The 20,494-nt window shown below is 45.5% G+C and overlaps 1 protein-coding gene across 1 annotated transcript in view; it reads right to left on the bottom strand.

Annotated features, from left to right (window-relative positions):
* The window catches only part of WNK4 (WNK lysine deficient protein kinase 4), a 443,184-nt gene that overhangs the window by 55,971 nt on the left and 366,719 nt on the right, over positions 1 to 20,494 (bottom strand). The window contains exons 13-15 of the mRNA XM_030220935.1: positions 9,938 to 10,111; positions 7,469 to 7,523; positions 2,801 to 2,959 (exon numbers count right to left, since the gene is read on the bottom strand). Of these exons, the coding sequence (XP_030076795.1) occupies positions 2,801 to 2,959; positions 7,469 to 7,523; positions 9,938 to 10,111 (388 nt within the window). The remainder of the gene's footprint in view (positions 1 to 2,800; positions 2,960 to 7,468; positions 7,524 to 9,937; positions 10,112 to 20,494) is intronic.

Below are 20,494 nucleotides of genomic sequence, written 5' to 3' on the forward strand. Positions count from 1 at the left end.
CGATGACTCCTAGATCCTTTTCCTGGCCGGTGACTCCTAATGCGGAACCTTGCATCGTGTAGCTATAGTTCGGGTTTACATCAATTATAGAGGTTAATGTGGTACATCAAGATGGGATTGCTTGTGAGGGAGTGAGAACGAAATCAGGATCTTGCAACGTATGGTTTCGATCTAGATGGAGCAGTGTGTGGGTGTGTGATACTAAGTGGTGATTGGGAAGATATTTATTTATTTATTGCATTTGTATCCCACATTTTCCCACCTATTTGCAGGCTCAATGTGGCTTACAATGTTCCGTCATGGCAATCGCCATTCCAGAGTAAAAAGATACAGTTGGTATTACATAAAGAACATGTTTGACATAATAGAATTAAGCAATCAAGTACAGAAAGATTATGTTCGGAATATCAGGTAAATGGTGATGCGTTACAGTTCCTATGATGGATCATTGTGCTATGCTTTGTTGAAGAGATAAGTCCAGTGATTTCCGAAAGTTGATTTGGTCGCACATTGTTTTCACGTCACGTGGCAATGCATTCCACAACTGCGTGCTCATGTAGGAAAAGCTGGACCCATGTGTAAATCTGTATTTTAGTTCTTTACAGTTGGGGAAGTGAAGATTCAGGAATGTACATGATCTTTTAGCGTTCCTGGGTGGCAGGTCAATGAGGTCTGACATGTAGGCCGGGGCATCTCCATGAATGATTTTATAAACCAGAGTGCAGACTTTGTACGTAATACGTTCTTTGAGTGGAAGCCAGTGTAACTTTTCTCTTAGGGGTTTGGCACTTTCGTATTTTGTTTTACCAAATATGAGTGTGGCTGCTGTGTTTTGGGCTTTTAGATATGGATTTTTAGCCTTTTCCTAAAGCTAATGTAGTTCATAAGTACATAAGTATTGCCAGACTGGGACAAACCAAAGGTCCATCAAGCCCAGCATCCTGTTTCCAACAGTGGCCAATGCAGGTCCAATCTTTTCTGTCCTGACTATGATAGGAAGGGAGTTCCATACAGTGAGATGCAGACCACTGGGAAGATTAGTACTACTACTACTACTTAGCATTTCTATAGTGCTGCCAGGGTTACGCAGCGCTGTACAAGTTTAAACATGGGGAAGGACAGTCCCTGCTCAAGAGAGCTTACAATCTAAAGGTTACAAACTAAGTAGTCAGTGTAGTTATCATGAATGGGGAAGGTGGTTAATCAAGTTGAAGGTCTAACGAAATCTTGTCCCCTTGTGAGATATAACATAGTAGATGACGGCAGAAAAAGGCCTGCACGGTCCCATCCAATCTGCCCAACAGGATAAACTCATATGTGTTACTTTTTGTGTATACCTTACCTTGATTTGTATCTGCCATTTTCAGGGCACAGACCACAGAAGTCTTGCCCAGCACTAGCCCCCCGCCTCCCAACCAACAGCCCCACCTCCCCCCGATATGGCAGATAGGAACAGTTGATCTTTCAATCTTTTTGATTGTGTTAGACATAACGATGAGGTTTCAGTCAGCAAGCAGGAGGTGGCTCCGTACAACATTAGATGGAGTATGTAGGCGGCTTTGAATGTGATCCTTTCGTCGACAGGGAACCAATGCAGTTTGGTATCTGCTCAGTTTGAAAATTAGTCTTGCTGCTGTATTTTGTATTAGTTGCAATTTCCTTAGATATTGGGGCCTTTATTCCCAGGAATAGGATGTTGCAATAGTCAATATGTGGTAGTATCAACATGTGTACCAGACTGCCAAATTGGTTAACACCATGGAAGCTGGATTACATTCCAAAAAGGAAATCTTGCACTGGCAAGGACATATGTTCTACTGATAGTGGGACAGTCTGCAGGATATACTGCATATATTTATCTTCAGCAACTGTGACTTGGTGAGTGTAAGCATCATGTTGGGTATGGGGGGGAGGGGCTTGAAGGGCAGCCAAAGACTTGCCTAGGGAGTCAGATACCTTGGGCTAGCCCTGCTTCAGACTGGGAGTCTATAAATGACATAGTAAAATCAATTGTTTTTGAATACTCCAAAAGAAAGGAAGGAAGGAAGGGACAGCATCTGAAAAGAAATGTTGAAGAAGACTGCTCAAGAATCCCCAGACAGCAAAGGGAGAAACTTAATCAGTTCTAGGCCACATAAAGCCCTCTCGTTCCCTTGAAGGCCATTATGTTAAAACAGAAATTGGCATTCTTTGGGCAAGAAAACAATCATAGCTGGGAAATTAAAAAGGAGACAGCAAAAAAGAGACAGAAAACTGCTTGTGTATCAACTACAGGAAGCAGTTGGTGACTGATCTTATTGGAGAGGCCTAGTCTGTTAGGTCACCAAGGGCCCGATATTCAGACCGTGGGAGTTAATCTGGCTAACTCTCACAGTCAGCACTGAGCCTGTATATTCAATGCTGGGCCATCTCCGGTGACTGGCATTGAATATCCAGTTTATTTTGGGCCGGTTCAAACTTGTCCAGTCAAGCCAATATTCTTCAGCACTGGCTGATTAAGTCTGAACCATCCAAAAGATAGACCTGGTATTCATGTGGCCAAATATGGGCGCCAAACATGCTGAGAATTGGCGGATAGCCAGTTATATCGCACAATATAACCAGCTATCTGCTAATCGCGAATTTTCAGTGGATCATGGTCGGCCATGTCCTGCTTAAAATTTGTGGATAGCCAGTTATGGGGCATTTAACCAGCCAGGTGCCGATCCGTGGCCCGTTAAATGCTTTTGAATATTGGGGGGGGGGGGGGCAAGTGACACCATCTTGATAGCATTTAACAACAACACGGCTGGTACATTACCTGATGACATCACTGGAAAGTGGGGCTGAGACCCAAAAGGCTGCAGCAGTGGCGAGGAGTCACTGATGAAGACTTCGTTCTCAGAGACAGAGCTGGTGTGGGAGAGCTGCAGAGGGGACAGGAGACCCTGACTGGAACTTGGACTGGTGCATGTTAAGTCTATGAAGGACAGAGTGAAACACAACAGTCAGGCACTGGACATGCAGTATATGCAAGAGCCAAGATAATGATATTGCATCTCCTTTAATAAGTTGCTCAGATCTTACAACTATGCAGACTGCAGATTATTTCCCTGAGTGTAGCTTTCTTGTTGCATTAAAAGGAAAGCCATATTCACACTTACATTTTACAGTATATTGCCATCACTGAGCAATGAGTGATATAGATAGAAACATAGAAACATGACGGCAGATAAAGGCCACATGACCAGTCTGCCCATCCTCTGTAACCCCTAATACTTCCTGTTCCTAAGCGATCCCACATGCTTATCCCATGCCTTTTTAAATTCTGGAACAGTCCTCGACTCCACCACCTCCACCGGGAGGCCATTCCACGCCTCCACCACCCTTTCTGTGAAATAATACTTCCTTAGGTTACTCCTAAGCCTATTCCCTCTTAACTTTGTCAATGTTCTGTCCCCTGACAGCCTGGCACTAGTTGTAGTGTGACCCTAAAATGTGTTAATGCCTTCACTGCTATTCTTACTCCTAAAGATCTTGACTGCTGCAGTCTTCACTGCTAAGATATGTGTGTGAGCAATGCATTGTGTGTAATGTAGTTCACAGACAACGCAACTCCACTTGCCTGTCTGTATAAGATCTGTTACTACTGGTTGTGATGCTGCTTAGATCACTCCTCTGTCTCAAAGCTTGGCTTCTTTGTTTATGTGCCAGCACTTCCTGGCCATTCTTACTACCTCTGTCCTGAGAGGTCAGCCAGGTATGACCTTTTCCTCCAATCAGGGGCTGCCCCCTAGAGCCACCCTTGCCACTCGAGGACAGGCTTTGTCCCTATTGGCCTTCTTCTCTGAGTCTGTATGAGCTTCTGGCTCCGCCCCCCCTCCCCCGTCCATGAGGACAGTATCCATTTTGCTCCAGGACAAAGCAATTATCCTGTTGTAGCTCTGGAAAAGCACTAGTCTTTTCACCCCGAAAATACTTTCCTAGAAGAGGGTACTGCACTCCCAAACACCTAACTCCGAGCTGCCTCTATCTGTGGAACTACTTTTCTTATGTCTGCAATGAGCTGATCCCACTTAAGCTTCTACCTTCTCTCCACTGATACAGCTCATGAAACTACAGGGTTCCTTTGTGCTTATGAACATCTAACTGTGAGTAATCATCTATGTTATTCAATAAAGGAACTTCAGAAAAGAACAAGAGATTTAGGTGTGTTGATGTGCTAGGGGTTTATACTTCAAGATATTGAGACTTATAGCTAGATAACTCTTAAGAAACAGCTATACAAGTCTCGAGAGACTTGACAGTCATATGCCCCCTCATTCCAGAGCTCTCCTTCATTTGAAAAAGGCTCTCTTCCTGTACATAAATGCCCTTGAGATATTTAAACGTTTCTATCATGTCTCCTCTCTCCCTCCTCTCTTCCAGCGTATACATGTTGAGGTTCATAAGCTTGTCTCTATAAGTTTTGCATTCAAGACTGCTTACTAATTTCGTAGCCGCCCTCTGGACCGATTTCATCCTGTTTATATCTTTCCATAGGTGCAGTCTCCAGAACTGCAAGCAGTACTCCAAATGAGGCCTCACCAGAGACTTATACAACAGCACTATCATCTCCTCTTTATGCACCCAAGCATCCTTCTGGCTTTGGCCGTCGCTTTTTCTACCTGTTAGAAAGCTTTAAGGTCATCAGATACAATCACCCCAAGTCCCGCTCTTCCTTTGCACACTGAAGCACTTCACCCCCTATACTGTACCGTTCCCTCGGATTTTTGTGACCCAAGTGCATGACCCTGCATTTTTTGGGATTAAACCTTAGTTGCCAAATATCGGTCCATTCCTCCAGCTTTGCTAGGTCCCTCTTTATGTCATTCACACCCTACAGGGTGTCCACCCTGTTGCAGAGTTTAGTATCATCCGCAAAGAGACAAACCTTACCAGACAGCCCTTCCGCAATATCGCTCACAAAGACGTTAAAAAGAGCCGGCCCCAGGACCGATCCCTGCAGTACTCCATTGACAACATCCTTTTCTTCAGAGCAAGCTCCATTTACCACCACCCTCTGTCTCCTACCATTCAAGCAATTTTTAACCCAATCTACTACTCTAGGTCCCACATTGAGGGCACTCAATTTATTTATCAGTCGCCTGTACAGAACCATGTCAAAGGCTTTGCTGAAATCCAAGTATACCACATCAAGCACCCCTCCCACATCCAACTGTTTGGTCACCCAGTCGAAGAAGACAGTCAGATTCGTCTGACACGACCTGCCACTAGTGAAGCCATGCTGCCTCGGGTCCGCATTTCATGTAGTTCAAGAAAACTGGTGGATAGGATATAAATCCTATCCACCATTATCTCTCTGTCCAAGTAAACTGACAAGGGACAGTTCAATGAACTATGATTCTCTTGTTTCAAAAGCTTTAAAAAGAGTTTTTTTAAATTGAGATCTTATCTTCTCCATAGGCTGACATGTCTGTAGTTGAGCAGGCCGAAGCCATCCACCACCGGCAGCAGCTGTTTTTGGAGATTTTGACCCAGACAGACCCAGAAAAACTTCAACTTTCATCTTTGCCCATAAGTGACATCACTTCCAATCCCAGGATTTTCTGACAATAGCCACTGGGTTCTCTGCAAACTGTAACGACTTTCATTGGACCAACCTAAGAACTTGAGCTTGATATTCAGTCAATTGGCGTCTTCCTGACCACCGCCAGTGTTATACCCAGTGGTGTACTGGAGCTGACTCACATCAGCTGTTTGTTAGTTTAACCTGGCATTCTCAGTGGCACTGCCTGGTTAAGTACCGCTGAAAATGCCCGGTTACATTACATTGGTTTTCTTGTATTCCACTAATATCACTAATAGTTCTAAGCGGATCACATTAAAAAAAGTTGAGAAATCAACTCAGCATATTACAATGTATTGTGACATGTACAAAAATTCACAATGTCAACTGTTAATTTTAAACATGAAGTATTTCACTGATAGTCTAACAGGATGGGTGTGGGTAGTTGAGAGGAGGGTGATAAACAGAGAAATACAACTTTATGGTTTATAATGGGCTAGAAAACCCAGATCCTTGTTAAGTCCTGTCTGTTGGGTGTCAAAATATTCAATCATTCTGACTTCAAAGGTCTTACGTTCCTGTATTGTTTTAAAGTTACCTTTCAGGATTCTTACTGTGAAATCACTGGTGCAATGTTCTGGTCTTGTAAAGTGCTGGCCCACAGGGGTGGGAACCTGACTGGCACCAGCTTTCTTCATGTTATGTCTATGTAAATTAAAACTTGTCTTAAGCATCTGGCCTGTTTCTCTAATATAGCATCCTTTGTTACATTTTTTACACTGAATGATATTTACCACATTGGAAGATGAGCATGTGAAAGATTCCTTTATATTTGGCATAGCTTGCAGCTGGATATATTACAGGGAAATGTGCCCTTCTCTTCCTTTTCAGTCTGTGTTGGGAGTTTACTTCTGATTAGCTTGTGTTTTAAGTTGGGTGGCCAGCACTGGTGGGGATGGGAATATCTCTTTCAGTATTCATCCTCCTGGAGTAGAGGCTGTAGATCTCTTATGATTTTCCTCAGTTTCTCCAGCTCTGGATTGTTAGACTATCAATGAAATGCTTTGATGTCCCCATGCATACCTCCTGCCCACCCCCACCCTGCTAGACTGTCAATGAAATGCTTGGATGTTTCACTTATATATACTATCAGCTACCACATTTGCTTATTTCCGATCTGACGAAGAAGGGCAACCTTCGAAAGCTAATCAAGAAATGTATTGAGTTATGCCCATTGAGGTATCATTTTATTTTATTTTCCATGTTTTATTTTGTTTGATTTCTATTGATAAACATGAAGTACAAATCTACAGAAGAGCATTTTTATAGATTTCCTTAAAGGTAAGGATCTTATTTCAACTGGTTAGCCCTGGGCAGGCAATTTAAATGGCCAGGAGCTTCTCCTGGCCACTGAAATCGATATGAATATCAGGCCCTTTGTCTTCTTTCTTTGGCTCTACAGTTTTCCAGCCAAACTCCATCACTGGGTGTCAAAAACAGGTCTTGGGGGGGGGGGGGGGGGGTTGTCCTCTAGTAATATGCATGACACATATTTGCATGCATTTGATCCCAGAACCAGGTGAATTTGCACAGCCTGAAAAACAAACCTGCCTGTGTTGCCTGAGGACTAGATTTCACCATGCCCACAAAAAGGTATGATAGCACCAAGGACAGGCATCCGGTCCTGGTTTTGCCCCACTGCATGTAGGGAGATGGAGTTCCTACCTTTCTTTGGATGACAGAACTACAAAACCATGCATTGAGTGAGGCACAACCAGGGTACCCTGAAAAAATTAACACAGCCGTTTGATAATGCTAACAGTTTTCTTGTTTTTTTTTTAATACAGAACTGTCTCTCGTATCCAGAGATCACAAAAATCTGGACACTGGCAAATCCCTGAATCCTGCATTAGCACATACCACTGAGAGACGAAGATGAGAAGGAGCGAGCTAATTCCTGCAGCTGCAGATCTGCCTGGAAAGCAAGAACACAGCTGTTACTGGCAGGAAGTCCTGAATGCTGCGTTATTTTCAGTACAGTTTAGGAAAGGGAGAGAAGGAGGTGCTGAACAACAGGTTGGTGCATTCTCAGGCCTGGAAGGCCAGCAGGAAGCCCTGTGAGCCAGAAGTAAACAAACAATCTCAGCAGTGTCTCTTCAGCCGCCTTTGTGTTTTCGGCCTGGATGAGAAGAACCTTCCATGAAGGGCATTCATCATTTCCCTGGCCAGTTATTTGCCAAAGGAATGATGGTTTTATTTCTGTACCACATAACAATTAAATAAATAAATAAATAACCAGGCTCAAGACTGGAGCAGGGTGCTTCAAGTTTGGTCTTGGGAGTGAGGAGCGAGACCAGAAAACAGGTTTGGTTTTATAACATGCATAAGATATACTTGCATATAATCAGGCTAATAACCATGACAATTTCTATACCCTTCGTTACCTTGAAACAGGGGCCTAGCTGCTATGGGGCCACGGGGGCCAGGACCCCGTAGATTTGGCCCTGGACCCCCCTGCCGATGACCCTCTCAAGCCCCCCCTCCCACCGCCAACCTGCCGTCGCCGTCTGCTACCTTTGCTGGCGGGGGACCCCAACCCTCACCAGCCGAAGTCTTCTTCCTTCATTTGGTTTCTGAGTCTGACGTCCTGCACGTACACAACATGCAGGACGTCAGACTCTCAGAAACAGAACGAAGCCTTGCGACCTGCAGGCGAGCGGGGGGGGGGGGGGGGGTCGGCGATGATGGTGGCGGTGGTGCCGGGGGGGGGGAGGCGATGATGATGATGGCGGCAGCAGCGGCGCCGGGGGGGGGGCTAAAATGTGCCCCCCACCTTGGATCTGGCCCCCCCTACCGCTAAAGGTCAGATACGCCCCTGGCTGGTATAGGCGTGTGTTTTAGACAAGCGCAGGTCCATTTTTCAACGTGTTTGCAAAAAAAGGCCTCTTTGGGGGGGGGGGGGGGGCAAAAATGGACATGCGGCAAAATTAAAACCAGCGCGTGTCCATTTTTGGCTTGAGACCTTACTGCCACCCACTGACTTAGCGGTAAGGTCTCACGCGTTAACTGGGCGGTAATCGTCAGCGCGCGTACACTTCCAATCACCACCGGGTAAGTGCCACATGGTAGAAATTTTCTATCGCGTGTTTTGGACATGCGTCAAACATGGAATTACCGCCTGCGGCACACAGCAGCCAAGCAGCAGTTCCAATTGGATGGATTATGAACATGCGTAGGCCAGGGGTGTAGCCAGACCTCACGGTGGGAGGGGGTCAGAACCCGAGGTTGGGGGCACATTTCAGTGCTGCACCCCCCCCACCACCTCGCCTTCCCTCCTCGCCCCCCTCCACCACCTCGCCTCCATGCTTCCCCCCCCACCACCTCGCCTTGCCTCCTCGCCCCCCTCCACCACCTCGCCTCCATGCCTCCCCCCCCACCGCCTCGCCTTGCCTCCTCGCCCCCCTCCACCACCTCGCCTCCATGCCTCCCCCCCCACCGCCTCGCCTTGCCTCCTCGCCCCCTCCACCACCTCGCCTCCATGCCTCCCCCCCACCGCCTCGCCTTGCCTCCTCGCCCCCCTCCACCACCTCGCCTCCATGCCTCCCCCCCCACCGCCTCGCCTTGCCTCCTCGCCCCCCTCCACCACCTCGCCTCCATGCCTCCCCCCCACCGCCTCGCCTTGCCTCCTCGCCCCCTCCACCACCTCGCCTCCATGCCTCCCCCCCACCGCCTCGCCTTGCCTCCTCGCCCCCCTCCACCACCTCGCCTCCATGCCTCCCCCCCACCGCCTCGCCTTGCCTCCTCGCCCCCTCCACCACCTCGCCTCCATGCCTCCCCCCCCACCGCCTCGCCTTGCCTCCTCGCCCCCTTCCACCACCTCGCCTCCATGCCTCCCCCCCACCACCTCGCCTTGCCTCCCCCCCACCGCCTCGCCTCCTCGCCCCCCTCCACCACCTCGCCTCCATGCCTCCCCCCCCACCACCTCGCCTTGCCTCCTCGCCCCCCTCCACCACCTCGCCTCCATGCCTCCCCCCCCACCGCCTCGCCGATTCCCCTCACAAACAAATACCTTTGCTGGTGGGGTCCCCAAACCCTGCCAGCCGAAGTCTTCCTCAGCGCCGGTCTCCGTCACGGCCGCGTTTGCTGCCTGCCCCCTGCTCTTCCTCCTGTGCATGGATGAAATTTGTGGGAGCCCAGGCCCCCGTGGCCCCTCATGGCTATGTCCCTGGCGTAGGCGCCTACACGCCTTAATAAAAGGGGCCCTAAGTGCCTCTCCTGGCCATTTAAATCATTTTTAATATTGACCCCCCCCCCCCCCCAAATAAAATGTCTATTATTAATCAGTAGTCTGTGAGCCATAAGGTCCTATGGCCACTGCAATGTTCTTACCTGTATATTGGTTGGCACTGAAGTACTGAGGGGAGCTGTGTCCTGTAGTCTTCCATCGTCTGCTTTCTCCTCACGGGAATCTTTCCTAAGCAGAGTTTCCACTCTGTGAATGATATCCCGAATTCTGCTGGTGAAACTCGCCCGCTCTGATGGCAAGATGAACTCATTGTTTACCTAAAAGAATCAAAATGCGTCTGTCAAGCATACACCACTGCTTTATCATAAAACTTTCTGACTGTGTGTCCAGCCTGTTCGTAAGTTTTGAGGAGGTGCTCCCTAGGGCATTTAATCTGTAATTCACATAAATATGATCAAGTCACCCCCCCCCCCACCGCCAACCCGCCATCGCCTACCTTTGCTGGCGGGGGACCCCAACCCCCGCCAGCCGAGGTCATCTTCTTCCTTCGTTCTGTTTCTGAGTCTGATGTCCTGCACAAACAACGTGCAGGATGTCAGACTCAGAAACAGAACAAAGTTTGGGTGGAATTAGGAGTTTTCCAGGCGCTGATGATGGCTACCCGAGGAGGAATACATTTAGCATGCATTTGCATGATACTTGCACTAAGAGCCCTGTTTTGCATGCATTTGCATGCTAGTTGCGTTCAGAGCCCACAAACACGTTGTTTCATGCGCTCGTGGGCTCTGATCGTGGGGCGGTAGCAAACACAGGTGCCAGTATGGCACTAACAGTCTCTAGCACCTGCATTTGCTTCTGATCATCGGCCCATGAGTATCCAGGTATAGAACAGCCTGCGGAAGCCAACATTTCACAAACCACTGCCTGTTGCAGGCTCAGTATTGACCAAATACTTTTGAAAATTCAAATGCAGATACTTATTTTAACTCAGACAAATTGTGCACCCCAAAGAGCAGGTATAAAAGTGAGTAATTTTCAAAGCCTAAATACATGTATAGTTTTGCTTTGAAAATCTGTCAGGCTCCGTATACATGTATTTTTCACTAATGTAATACAATTAGTCCCTTAGAGGACAATTTTCATAGGCATTTCCAAGGTGCAAAATAGTGCATTGCTGGTGGAAATGGGCTTTTAAAAAATTCCCCCCCCCCCCCCCCCCCAGGGGCAAGTAGAAGAATTTGCATCTACATGTAGCTGCTGTAGAGGAGGAGGGAAGGGGGAGGGTTTCAGCAGCACTGAGAAACAGAGTCACAATTCTGGATTTTCAAAAGTGTATGTAGTTTTCCTCTAAAAATGTATCTGCAAATTAACCCCCCTGTTTACTAAGTCGCGCTGGCGGCTGCTGCACGGCGATGCTGACACAGCTCATTCAAAGTGAATGGGCTGTGTTAGCATTAGCGCAGAGCAGCCGCTAGCGCAGCTTAGTAAATTTTGGGGGGGGGAGGGGAGGGGTAAGTGGGTATAGGTACCTTTCTTGGGAATTTTCTGGAAATGTTCCTGGGTTTTTATTTTTATTGAACAAATAAACAGAACAATTGGTAAACAATTTTCGCAGTTCGATTTTTTTTTTTTTACACTATAGAAATCTTCCCTTCCAACCCAGACTTCCTTAGCTAGAACTTTCCCTCCTAACAATTTTTGGTCTATTCCAATTCAACTATTGTACGATCAAGACAACAACCTTGATCTCTGCAAAAGTCAAATAAGTATAAGACTTCCTGATCTCCCATCTCCTCCCAATATTGAAAGATACACAAAAACACAGCCTCCCTCACCTTTTTATGAGAACATTTGTGTTATTATTGTCCATGAAAGAGCCATTCAAAACCACACGCCTGATAAAAACAACATTCCAGTAACCTTCCTTTAACAGTTCCCTCCTCCTACCCCTTCCCTAGGCCCAGGATGGATCAGCCCAGACTCTAGAGCACAGCTAGAAGTTTTGTTTTATAAAACCTCCAACTGACACAAATCTCCACCCTTGCCCCCCCCCCCCCCCCCCCCCCCCCACACACACACACTCTATAACAGTGTGTGCTTATACAAGTGTCATAAGTACATAAGTATTGCCATACTGAAGTATCCTGTTTCCAACAGTGGCCAAGCCAGGTCACAAGTACCTGGCAAGATCCCAAAAAAGTACAATACATTTTATGCTGTTTATTCTAGAAATAAGCAGTGGATTTTCCCCGTCCATTTTAATAATGGTCTATGGATTTTCCTTTAGGAAGCTGTCCAAATCTTTTTTAAACCCCAATAAGCTAACTGCTTTTACTACATTCTCTGGCAACGAATTCCAGAGTTTAATTACACGTTGAGTGAAGAAATATTTTCTCAGATTTGTTTTAAATTTACTACTTTGTAGCTTCATTGCACACCCCCTAGTCCTAGTATTTTTGGAAAGAGTAAACCAGAGATTTACGTCTACCCGTTCCACTCCAATCATAATTTTATAGACCTCTATCATATCTATCTCCCCTCAGCCCTCTTTTCTCCAAACTGAAGAGCCCTAGGCACTTTAGACTTTTCTCATAGGGAAGTCGTCCCATCCCATTTATCATTTCGTTCTCCTTCTTTGAACATTTTCTGCCCTATACAGGTGTTCCTGGAGGCACAGTTTGCATGGAGTTATGATGTGCACAGGAACATGTGTAAAGTACACGCATACCTTCACACCAACTCTGCTACAGGAATAAATGTATGTGCAGACTACATCTAGAAAAGAAAATATCCCAAAAGCAAAGAAAATAATACAGGGATGCAACAATTAACACTCTTGTCTCCAGTGCCATTTTGAAACTAAGAACATAAGAGTAGCCATACTGGGTCAGATGGTCCATCTAGCCCAGTATCCTGTTTTCCAAACAGTGGCCAAGGCAGGTCACAAGTACCTGGAAGAAACCCAAATCCTGGCAACATTCCATGTAGAACCCCAAAGAATAGCAAGATTTTTAAAACTGTACCACAGCATTAACAGATAACCTCTAGCAGGCACTGTAGGACCCAGTTTAGTAAGGGTGGGGGAGGAGAGAGAGAGAGAGAGAGAGACAAGCTTTATTAACTAGTTTCCATGGAGTACAACCCTTTTCTCATAGTTTTAAACTGCAGGACCTAGTTTAGTACATAAGTATTGCCACACTGGGAAAGACCAAAGGTCCATCAAGCCCAGCATCCTGTTTCCAACAGTGGCCAATCCAGATCACAAATACCAGGCAAGATCCCAAAAAAGTACAAAACATTTTATACTGCTTATCCCAGAAATAGTGGATTTTCCCCAAGTTCATTTAATAACAGTCTATGGACTTTTCCTTTATGAAGACGTCCAAACCTTTTTTTAAACTCTGCTAAGCTAACTGCCTTTACTACATTCTCTGGGAACAAATTCCAGAGTTTAATTACACATTGAGCGAAGAAAAAGTTTCTCCGATTCGTTTTAAATTTACTACATAATTGTAGCTTTATCGCATGCCCCCTAGTCCTAGTATTTTTGGAAAGCGTGAACAGATGCTTCACATATACCCGTTCAACTCCACTCATTATTTTATAGACCTCTATCATATCTCCCCTCAGCCGCCTTTTCTCCAAGCTGAAGAGCCCTAGCCGCTTTAGCCTTTCCTCATAGGGAAGTCATCCCATCCCCTTTATCATTTTCGTCGCTCTTCTCTGCACCTTTTCTAATTCCACTATATCTTTTTTGAGATACGGCGACCAGAATTGAGCACAATATTCCAGGTGTGGTCACACGGAGCGATACAAAGGCATTATAACATCCTCATTTTTGTTTTCCATTCCTTTCCTAATAATACCTAACATTCTATTTGCTTTCTTAGCCACAGCAGCACACTGAGCAGAAGGTTTCAACGTATCATCAACGACGACACCTAGATCCCTTTCTTGGTCCGTGACTCCTACTAACGTGGAACTTTGCATGACGTAGCTATAATTCGGGTTCCTCTTTCCCACATGCATCACTTTGCACTTGCTCACATTAAACGTCATCAGCCATTTAGACGCCCAGTCTCCCAATCTCATAAGGTCCTCTTGTAATTTTTCACAATCCTCTCGCGATTTAATGACTTTGAATAACTTTGTGTCATCAGCAAATTTAATTACCTCACTAGTTACTTCCATCTCTAGGTCATTTATAAATATGTTAAAAAGCAGCGGTCCCACCACAGACCCCTGGGGAACCCCACTAACTACCCTTCTCCATTGAGAATAATGACCATTTAACCCTACTCTCTGTTTTCTATCTTTTAACCAGTTTTTAATCCACAATAGAACACTACCTCCTATCCCATGACTCTCCAATTTGCTCTGGAGTCTTTACTACTACTACTACTAACTGACATTTCTAAAACGCTACTAGGGTTACGCAGCGCTGTACAATTTAAACATGAAAGGACAGTCCCTGCTCAAGGAGCTTACAATCTAAAAGACAGGTGTACAATCTAAAGACAATTGTACAGTCAAAAGACAAGTGAAGAGTCCGTCTGATAGGGCATACTATATTACACGAAAGGTTAGATGCCGAAAGCAGCATTGAAGAGGTGAGTTTTAAGCAGAGATTTGAAGATGGGTAGGGAGGGGGCTTGGCGTAGGGGTTGAGGAAGATTGTTCCAGGCATAGGGCGAGGCAAGGCAGAATGAGCGGAGCCTGGAGTTGGCAGTGGTGGAGAAGGGAACTGAAAGGAGGGATTTGTCCTGTGAGCGGAGGTTACGGGCGGGAACATAGGGGGAGATGAGGCTAGAGAGGTAGTGAGGAGCTGCAGACCGGGTGCATTTGTAGGTAAGGAGGAGAATCTTGAATTGTATGCAGTATCTGATCGGAAGCCAGTGAAGTGACTTGAGGAGAGGTACTTTGTCAAACGCCTTCTGAAAATCCAGATACACAATATCAACCAGCTCACCTTTATCCACATGTTTGTTCACCCCTTCAAAGAAATGTAGTAGATTGGTGAGACAAGATTTCCCTTCATTAAACCCATGTTGACTTTGTCTCATTAATCTATGCTTTTGAATATGCTCTGTAATTTTGTTCTTAATAATAATCTCTACCATTTTGCCCGGCACCGACGCCAGACTCACCGGTCTATAATTTTCCGGATCTCCTCTGGAACCTTTTTAAAAAATTGGCATTAATGGGAGTCACGTGACGCAATGCACGCGAGTGGTCGCTAAAAGATCTGCTCCGTGCCTAATCCCGCATTCATCCGTGCTAAAACTTACAAAAACGGAAAAAGATCATCGCGTTCTGTCCGGAATAATTTACCCTACTGCTGGAAAGCCGTGAGCGTAGACTTGGGCTGGCGATGGTGGTGAAAACCCTGAGAAAAGATAAAGACAAAGGCAGAGCTGGGGAAGACAAAATGGCGGCCCCTGCAAGTCCACCGGGATCAGCGGTTAGCTCCGCATGGACCGCAGAGATAATGGGAGAGGTAACAGCTGCTCTCGAAGGCATACTGGATAGGAAACTACAGGGGCTGGACAACAAATTGGAAGGCATAAAAGACAATATGACCCAACTCAGCCAAGACATGGCAGGATTCCAACAGCGAACAGGGGCTCTGGAGGATCAAGTATCAGCCATGGAGCAAAAGTACACAAAAATATCAAAGCTGGTAGAAACACAGGCCGAAAAACTTGAGGATCTAGAGAACAGGTCCCGACGCAATAATTTGCGTTTTGTGGGGATACCTGAGGAGTTAAGCGATCGGGACCTACGCTCATTTCTGGAGGACTGGCTGGTAAAAGAGCTTAAGCTGCCTGCGGATATGGGGCCACTGTTAATAGAACGAGCTCACCGAGTGGGACCCCTGCGTCAGAATGAAAACAGGCTCCGAGTTGTGATCTGCCGGGTGCTCAATTTCGCGCAAAAAATGGCAATTATGCAAGCTATCCGGGGTGGAGCTGGACTGAAATACAAAAAACAAAAAATCCTCTGCTTCCAAGACTACTCGATTACAGTGGCAGCGCAACGGAAGGCCTTCTCGCCAAGATGCTCGATGTTGGTGAAACACAAAATTAAATTTGCACTGATGTACCCAGCTAAATTGAAAATATTTCATCAGACCGGAACTAAAATTTGTGAAAGGGTTCCAGAAGCCCAACAGTATGTAAGGCAAATATTAAATACAGGGGATGAATGAACCAAGCAGCGGGGGAGACTGGAATGGTCACGCAATGTAAATATGGAGATACAATGGTTTGTAAAATCTGCTCTACTTCCAAAGGTACTGTTATGGCAAGGAAAGGTGGTTAAGGCACGCTGAACTACGACCTAGAACGTGCCAGGAGCCCTAATTGTGCTTGGTTAAGTTGATCTATATTGAAGGAAAGAGAGACAGAGATGTATATAACGCATAGACATGGATAAATATTTGATGAAGACAAGCTTGGGAAAGCTGCCAAAGATTGTACATCGCTAACAGTACACATCTATATAAATAATTCTCACCTCAAACATTCTGAAGCTCACTCTGTGGCAGGGAAACACTGGAGCCCTGCACTTAGGCTGTCACCACTCACTGTCACTCAGGCACCACTCACTCTCACTGATAGACCCGCCCCCGCAGCCACGCCCCTTCCACACATAATTCGCTACCTCAACGTTCTAATGAAGCTGCAACTTCCGGTTTGTGAGGCAGCAGAGATTGGAATTTATCCCCATTACTATTTGCCCCACCCTCGCGTCAAACATGATGACGTCGAGGGCGGACCAGTGACACTTCACCAATCGCATTGCTGCGCCTTCGACGTCATCACATTTGACACGAGGGTGGGGCATACATCGATCTACTACGTGAGGACGAACAGAGGGAGTGTGAGACAGGCAGGCTGTAGGTCACACGCAGTGAGGGAGCCAGCCAGCCACTCTCTACATTGCGGGGCGCGGCGAGGCGCCCACGACCACCCTCAAGCATGGAGGGTAAGTCCAGCAACAAGGGGAGGGGGATGGTAACGAAAGCGCCTTGCTAGCGCCTGTTTCATTGGCCTCAGAAACGGGCCTTTCTTACTAGTTAAAATTAAAGCAGGTACTACAACTGAAAGGCGCTGAAACAAGTCACGGAAAGCTAATAACACGGCAAGCTGAAACGCTGCCAAGAACATTTTGAAGTGATAAGGTGAACACTGGGTAACCCATCTTTAGGCGGCTTTACAGGAGAACAGCGGAGGACTGTGAATAGACCACTGTGCTGAATGCAGGTATCATCACCACATGCTGACAAGGGAAGATGAAGATCTAATAGAGATCCCACATCAGCCGTTGATATGTGAAGTAGCTTCCATAAGATTGAATAGTTATTGAGTTAATACAGTAATAGTTTCCAGGAAAATATAAAGTTTGCATGACCTTAATGTGTAGAGAGATTAACACTGAACACTAATGTTGAAGACTGTTATTATATTATATATGGCTCTTTTGTTGTGTTAGATCAATAAATAGTGTAAGTAGAACAAATGTATAAGAGGGCAGAGGCCTGGAGGGATATAATGTTTGATACTGTTTATTGTTAATGTTTTTTCCCTTTTCCTTGAACTCAGTGGAATGCTGGGATAGGCGTAAACGTGGCTAGTCCCTTAAGAGTAGGGATGAGGTGCAAGGGGAGGAACAGGGGATCTTGGGAGAGGGATGGGGGAGTGGGGGGGGGGGGGGGGGGGAAGGACCAAGGGAAGGGTTGGAAGGGGAGGGAAGTTACTTGACACAGATTGGAAACTTTAGGATGGTTCTAAAAGGGGAGGGGGGGGGAGGTTTATTCCACCCATGCCGATACTGATATAAACGCACAGCACTATAATGGAACAGGGGAGAGCCATGAGCTGGGGTGGCACCCCCTTGGAGACAAGGAATTAATGCAAAAGAACCAGAACCACAGTCAGACAGGTCATGACTAAAATTATAACGTGGAATGTGGAAGGAATAGGATCCCCTGTGAAGAGATCTAAGATACTGCGATATCAGCAGAGGATAAGAGCCGATGTAGCTCTCCTACAGGAGACGCATTTAACTGCGATTGAACATTCTAAGCTGCAGAAATGGTGGGTGGGAGAGTGCATTGATTCGCCAGCAAAAGGGAGGAAAGGTGGGGTAGCCATATTGATTAGGAAAGGAGTAGCAGGTCAGGTTAGTAACATCGTTAAAGACCCGGATGGTCGATATATCTTTTGTAAGGTAACTTTAGATAGGCTAGGCTTGATGGACCTTTGGTCTGTTCCAGTATGGCAATACTTATGTACTTTTCTGGAATCCTAAGGAGTAACAAGATACCATGCAGAATCTCAAAGAGTAGCAACATTCCATGTAGAACCCCAAAGAATAGCAAGATTCTGGACTCCTAAAAAGTAACAAGATTCCATTCAGAATCTCAGAGTATCAACATTTCATTAGAACCCAAAAGAATAACAAGATTCTGGAATCCTAAAGAATAACAAGATTCAATGCAGAATCTCAGAACAGTAACACTCCATACCACAAATCCCAGGGCAAGCAGTTGCTTCCCATGTCTGTCTCAATAGCAGACTATGTACTTTTCCTCCAGGAATTTGTCCAAACCTTTTTTAAACCCAGATAACGCTAACCGTTGTTACCACATCCTCCAGCAATGAGTTCCAGAGCTTAACTATTCATTGAGTGAAAACAATATTTCCTATTTGTTTTAAAAGTATTTCCATGTAACTTTCTCGAGTGTCCCCCTAGTCTTTGAACTTTTGTAACGAGTAAAAAATTGATTTACTTCTACTCATTTTACACCACTCAGGATTTTGATCTGTTTTTATTCTGAATGGAATCTTGTCACTCTTTAGGATTCCAGAATCTTGCTATTCTTTGGGGTTCTACATGGAATGTTGCTACTATTTGGGTTTCTGCCAGGTACTTGTGACCTGGCTTGGCTACTGTTTGGAAAACAGGATATTGGGCTACATGGACCATTGGTCTGACCTAATATGGCATGTTCTTATGAGGATCTGACACAGTGTGATGGTTGGTAGTGTCGTAGAGTGGCACTGAGTGTTGGGGAAAGATAACCGTTTAATATTTTTAAAATTAGCAACAAGATCTTAAACTCAATCCAGAATTTTACAGGCAACTAATGAAGGGATTTAAAGATAGCAGTCACACAATCAAAATGTGATCCTCTTCTGATTACTCTTGCTATAGAATTTTGGGCAATTTGAAGAGCTCTCAGGGAACTGCCTGTGATTCCTATTAGCATTGACTTTCTGGAAATAAAGCCGGCGGTGATCAGCGAAACACTGAACGCAGTAGACTGAATTTTGACCGTTATCGTCTTTAAAGCGGTTTTTGGATTTGCTTCATCTGAGGAAATAAGAACACAACATGTTATCAGCTAAGTAGAATGTATCAGGCCACAGATGAAACCATGAGGCGGATTCTGAGTCCGCATTGTGGCTTCATCTTACTTAAGTCAAATTCTTGAATTTTATCATCTTGTTAGAGCACTGAATCCAGAGGAACGCAGATTGTTATCTGTGGCACGTTTCTTTAACGTGAATTCAAGTTTCATATTTTATTGGGATTTACTATCCCTTCCATTGAGAGGGTCAGCCAGGCGGCTTATAGTCTAAATTGGGGAAAAAGGGGACAGGAGGGGGAAAGACAAAACTTGACTAAAAGTATAATGGGGACAGAACTACAATATTCAATAGGACAGAAAAGGACATAACACCAGGAGGGGTAAAGTTATGTAGATGCAAGAGATGCTTTGTTTTCTGCTGTGGGTCCCTTTATTTACAATCAATTACCAGAATGATAGAGCCATTTATCACAGTTTTCTCAATTTAAGAAACAGCTCAAGACATTTCTGTGTTTTACAAAACGCTGACCATCGCAGGCTGAATATCGACACCTAAATTATTATAGGTTAGGAAAGCCTTATCTTCTCTTGACCCCAGCATTAGATGGGCTTAAGGCACTAGTTAGTAAGCAAGTCTGGCCTCTTGGGACGAATCGTGACTCCATTTTGTCATTTGATGCACATACTCGCTCTGAGGTGAACGGGTCCAACACCAATTCATGACCCAGATGGGACTGTTTATAGTTCAGCTTTATGTGGGCCTTCCAGAGAAAGCAATCCAGCAGCTGCAAATTATCCAACACTTGCTGGTCAGAACTGCTGAAACCACATCACTCCAATTTTGGAGAATTAACACTGGCAGGTGCTTGCAAAACTAACACTTGGCATGTATGGATGGACAGATGGACAGGCCGACCTCCTGACAGCGGGCGCTATCGCTGGAGCGAATTTCTTTCTAAAAAGGGAGAATGGCCATTATTATAACTGTTTGATTACAGATGGACCAACTGTGGCATGACGAGCAGAAGGGAAGGGATTTGCACTCGCATCTCAGCATTTCTCATGCTTTGGCAATGTTTGTTATAAGAACCAGATCACAGTGCCTTTGTCCCCAAAGCTGACAGAAACTAATAAGCACAGAGCAAGAAAAGGATCTCAATGTTGTACTAACTAATCGGCTCGTTCTGATCCCTTCTATTAATTCTCAATGTGGTGATGTTTATAAAAATGGAGGAAAAGCCTCAATAGGTATTGGGGTCACTCCGTTGTTAACTATTTAGTCAACCTTAAGGAGCCCCCTCACTCTTCACTGGCATAAAAACCT

Source organism: Microcaecilia unicolor, chromosome 12, assembly GCF_901765095.1.
Source record: "Microcaecilia unicolor chromosome 12, aMicUni1.1, whole genome shotgun sequence".
NCBI classification, from domain to species: Eukaryota; Metazoa; Chordata; class Amphibia; order Gymnophiona; family Siphonopidae; genus Microcaecilia; species Microcaecilia unicolor.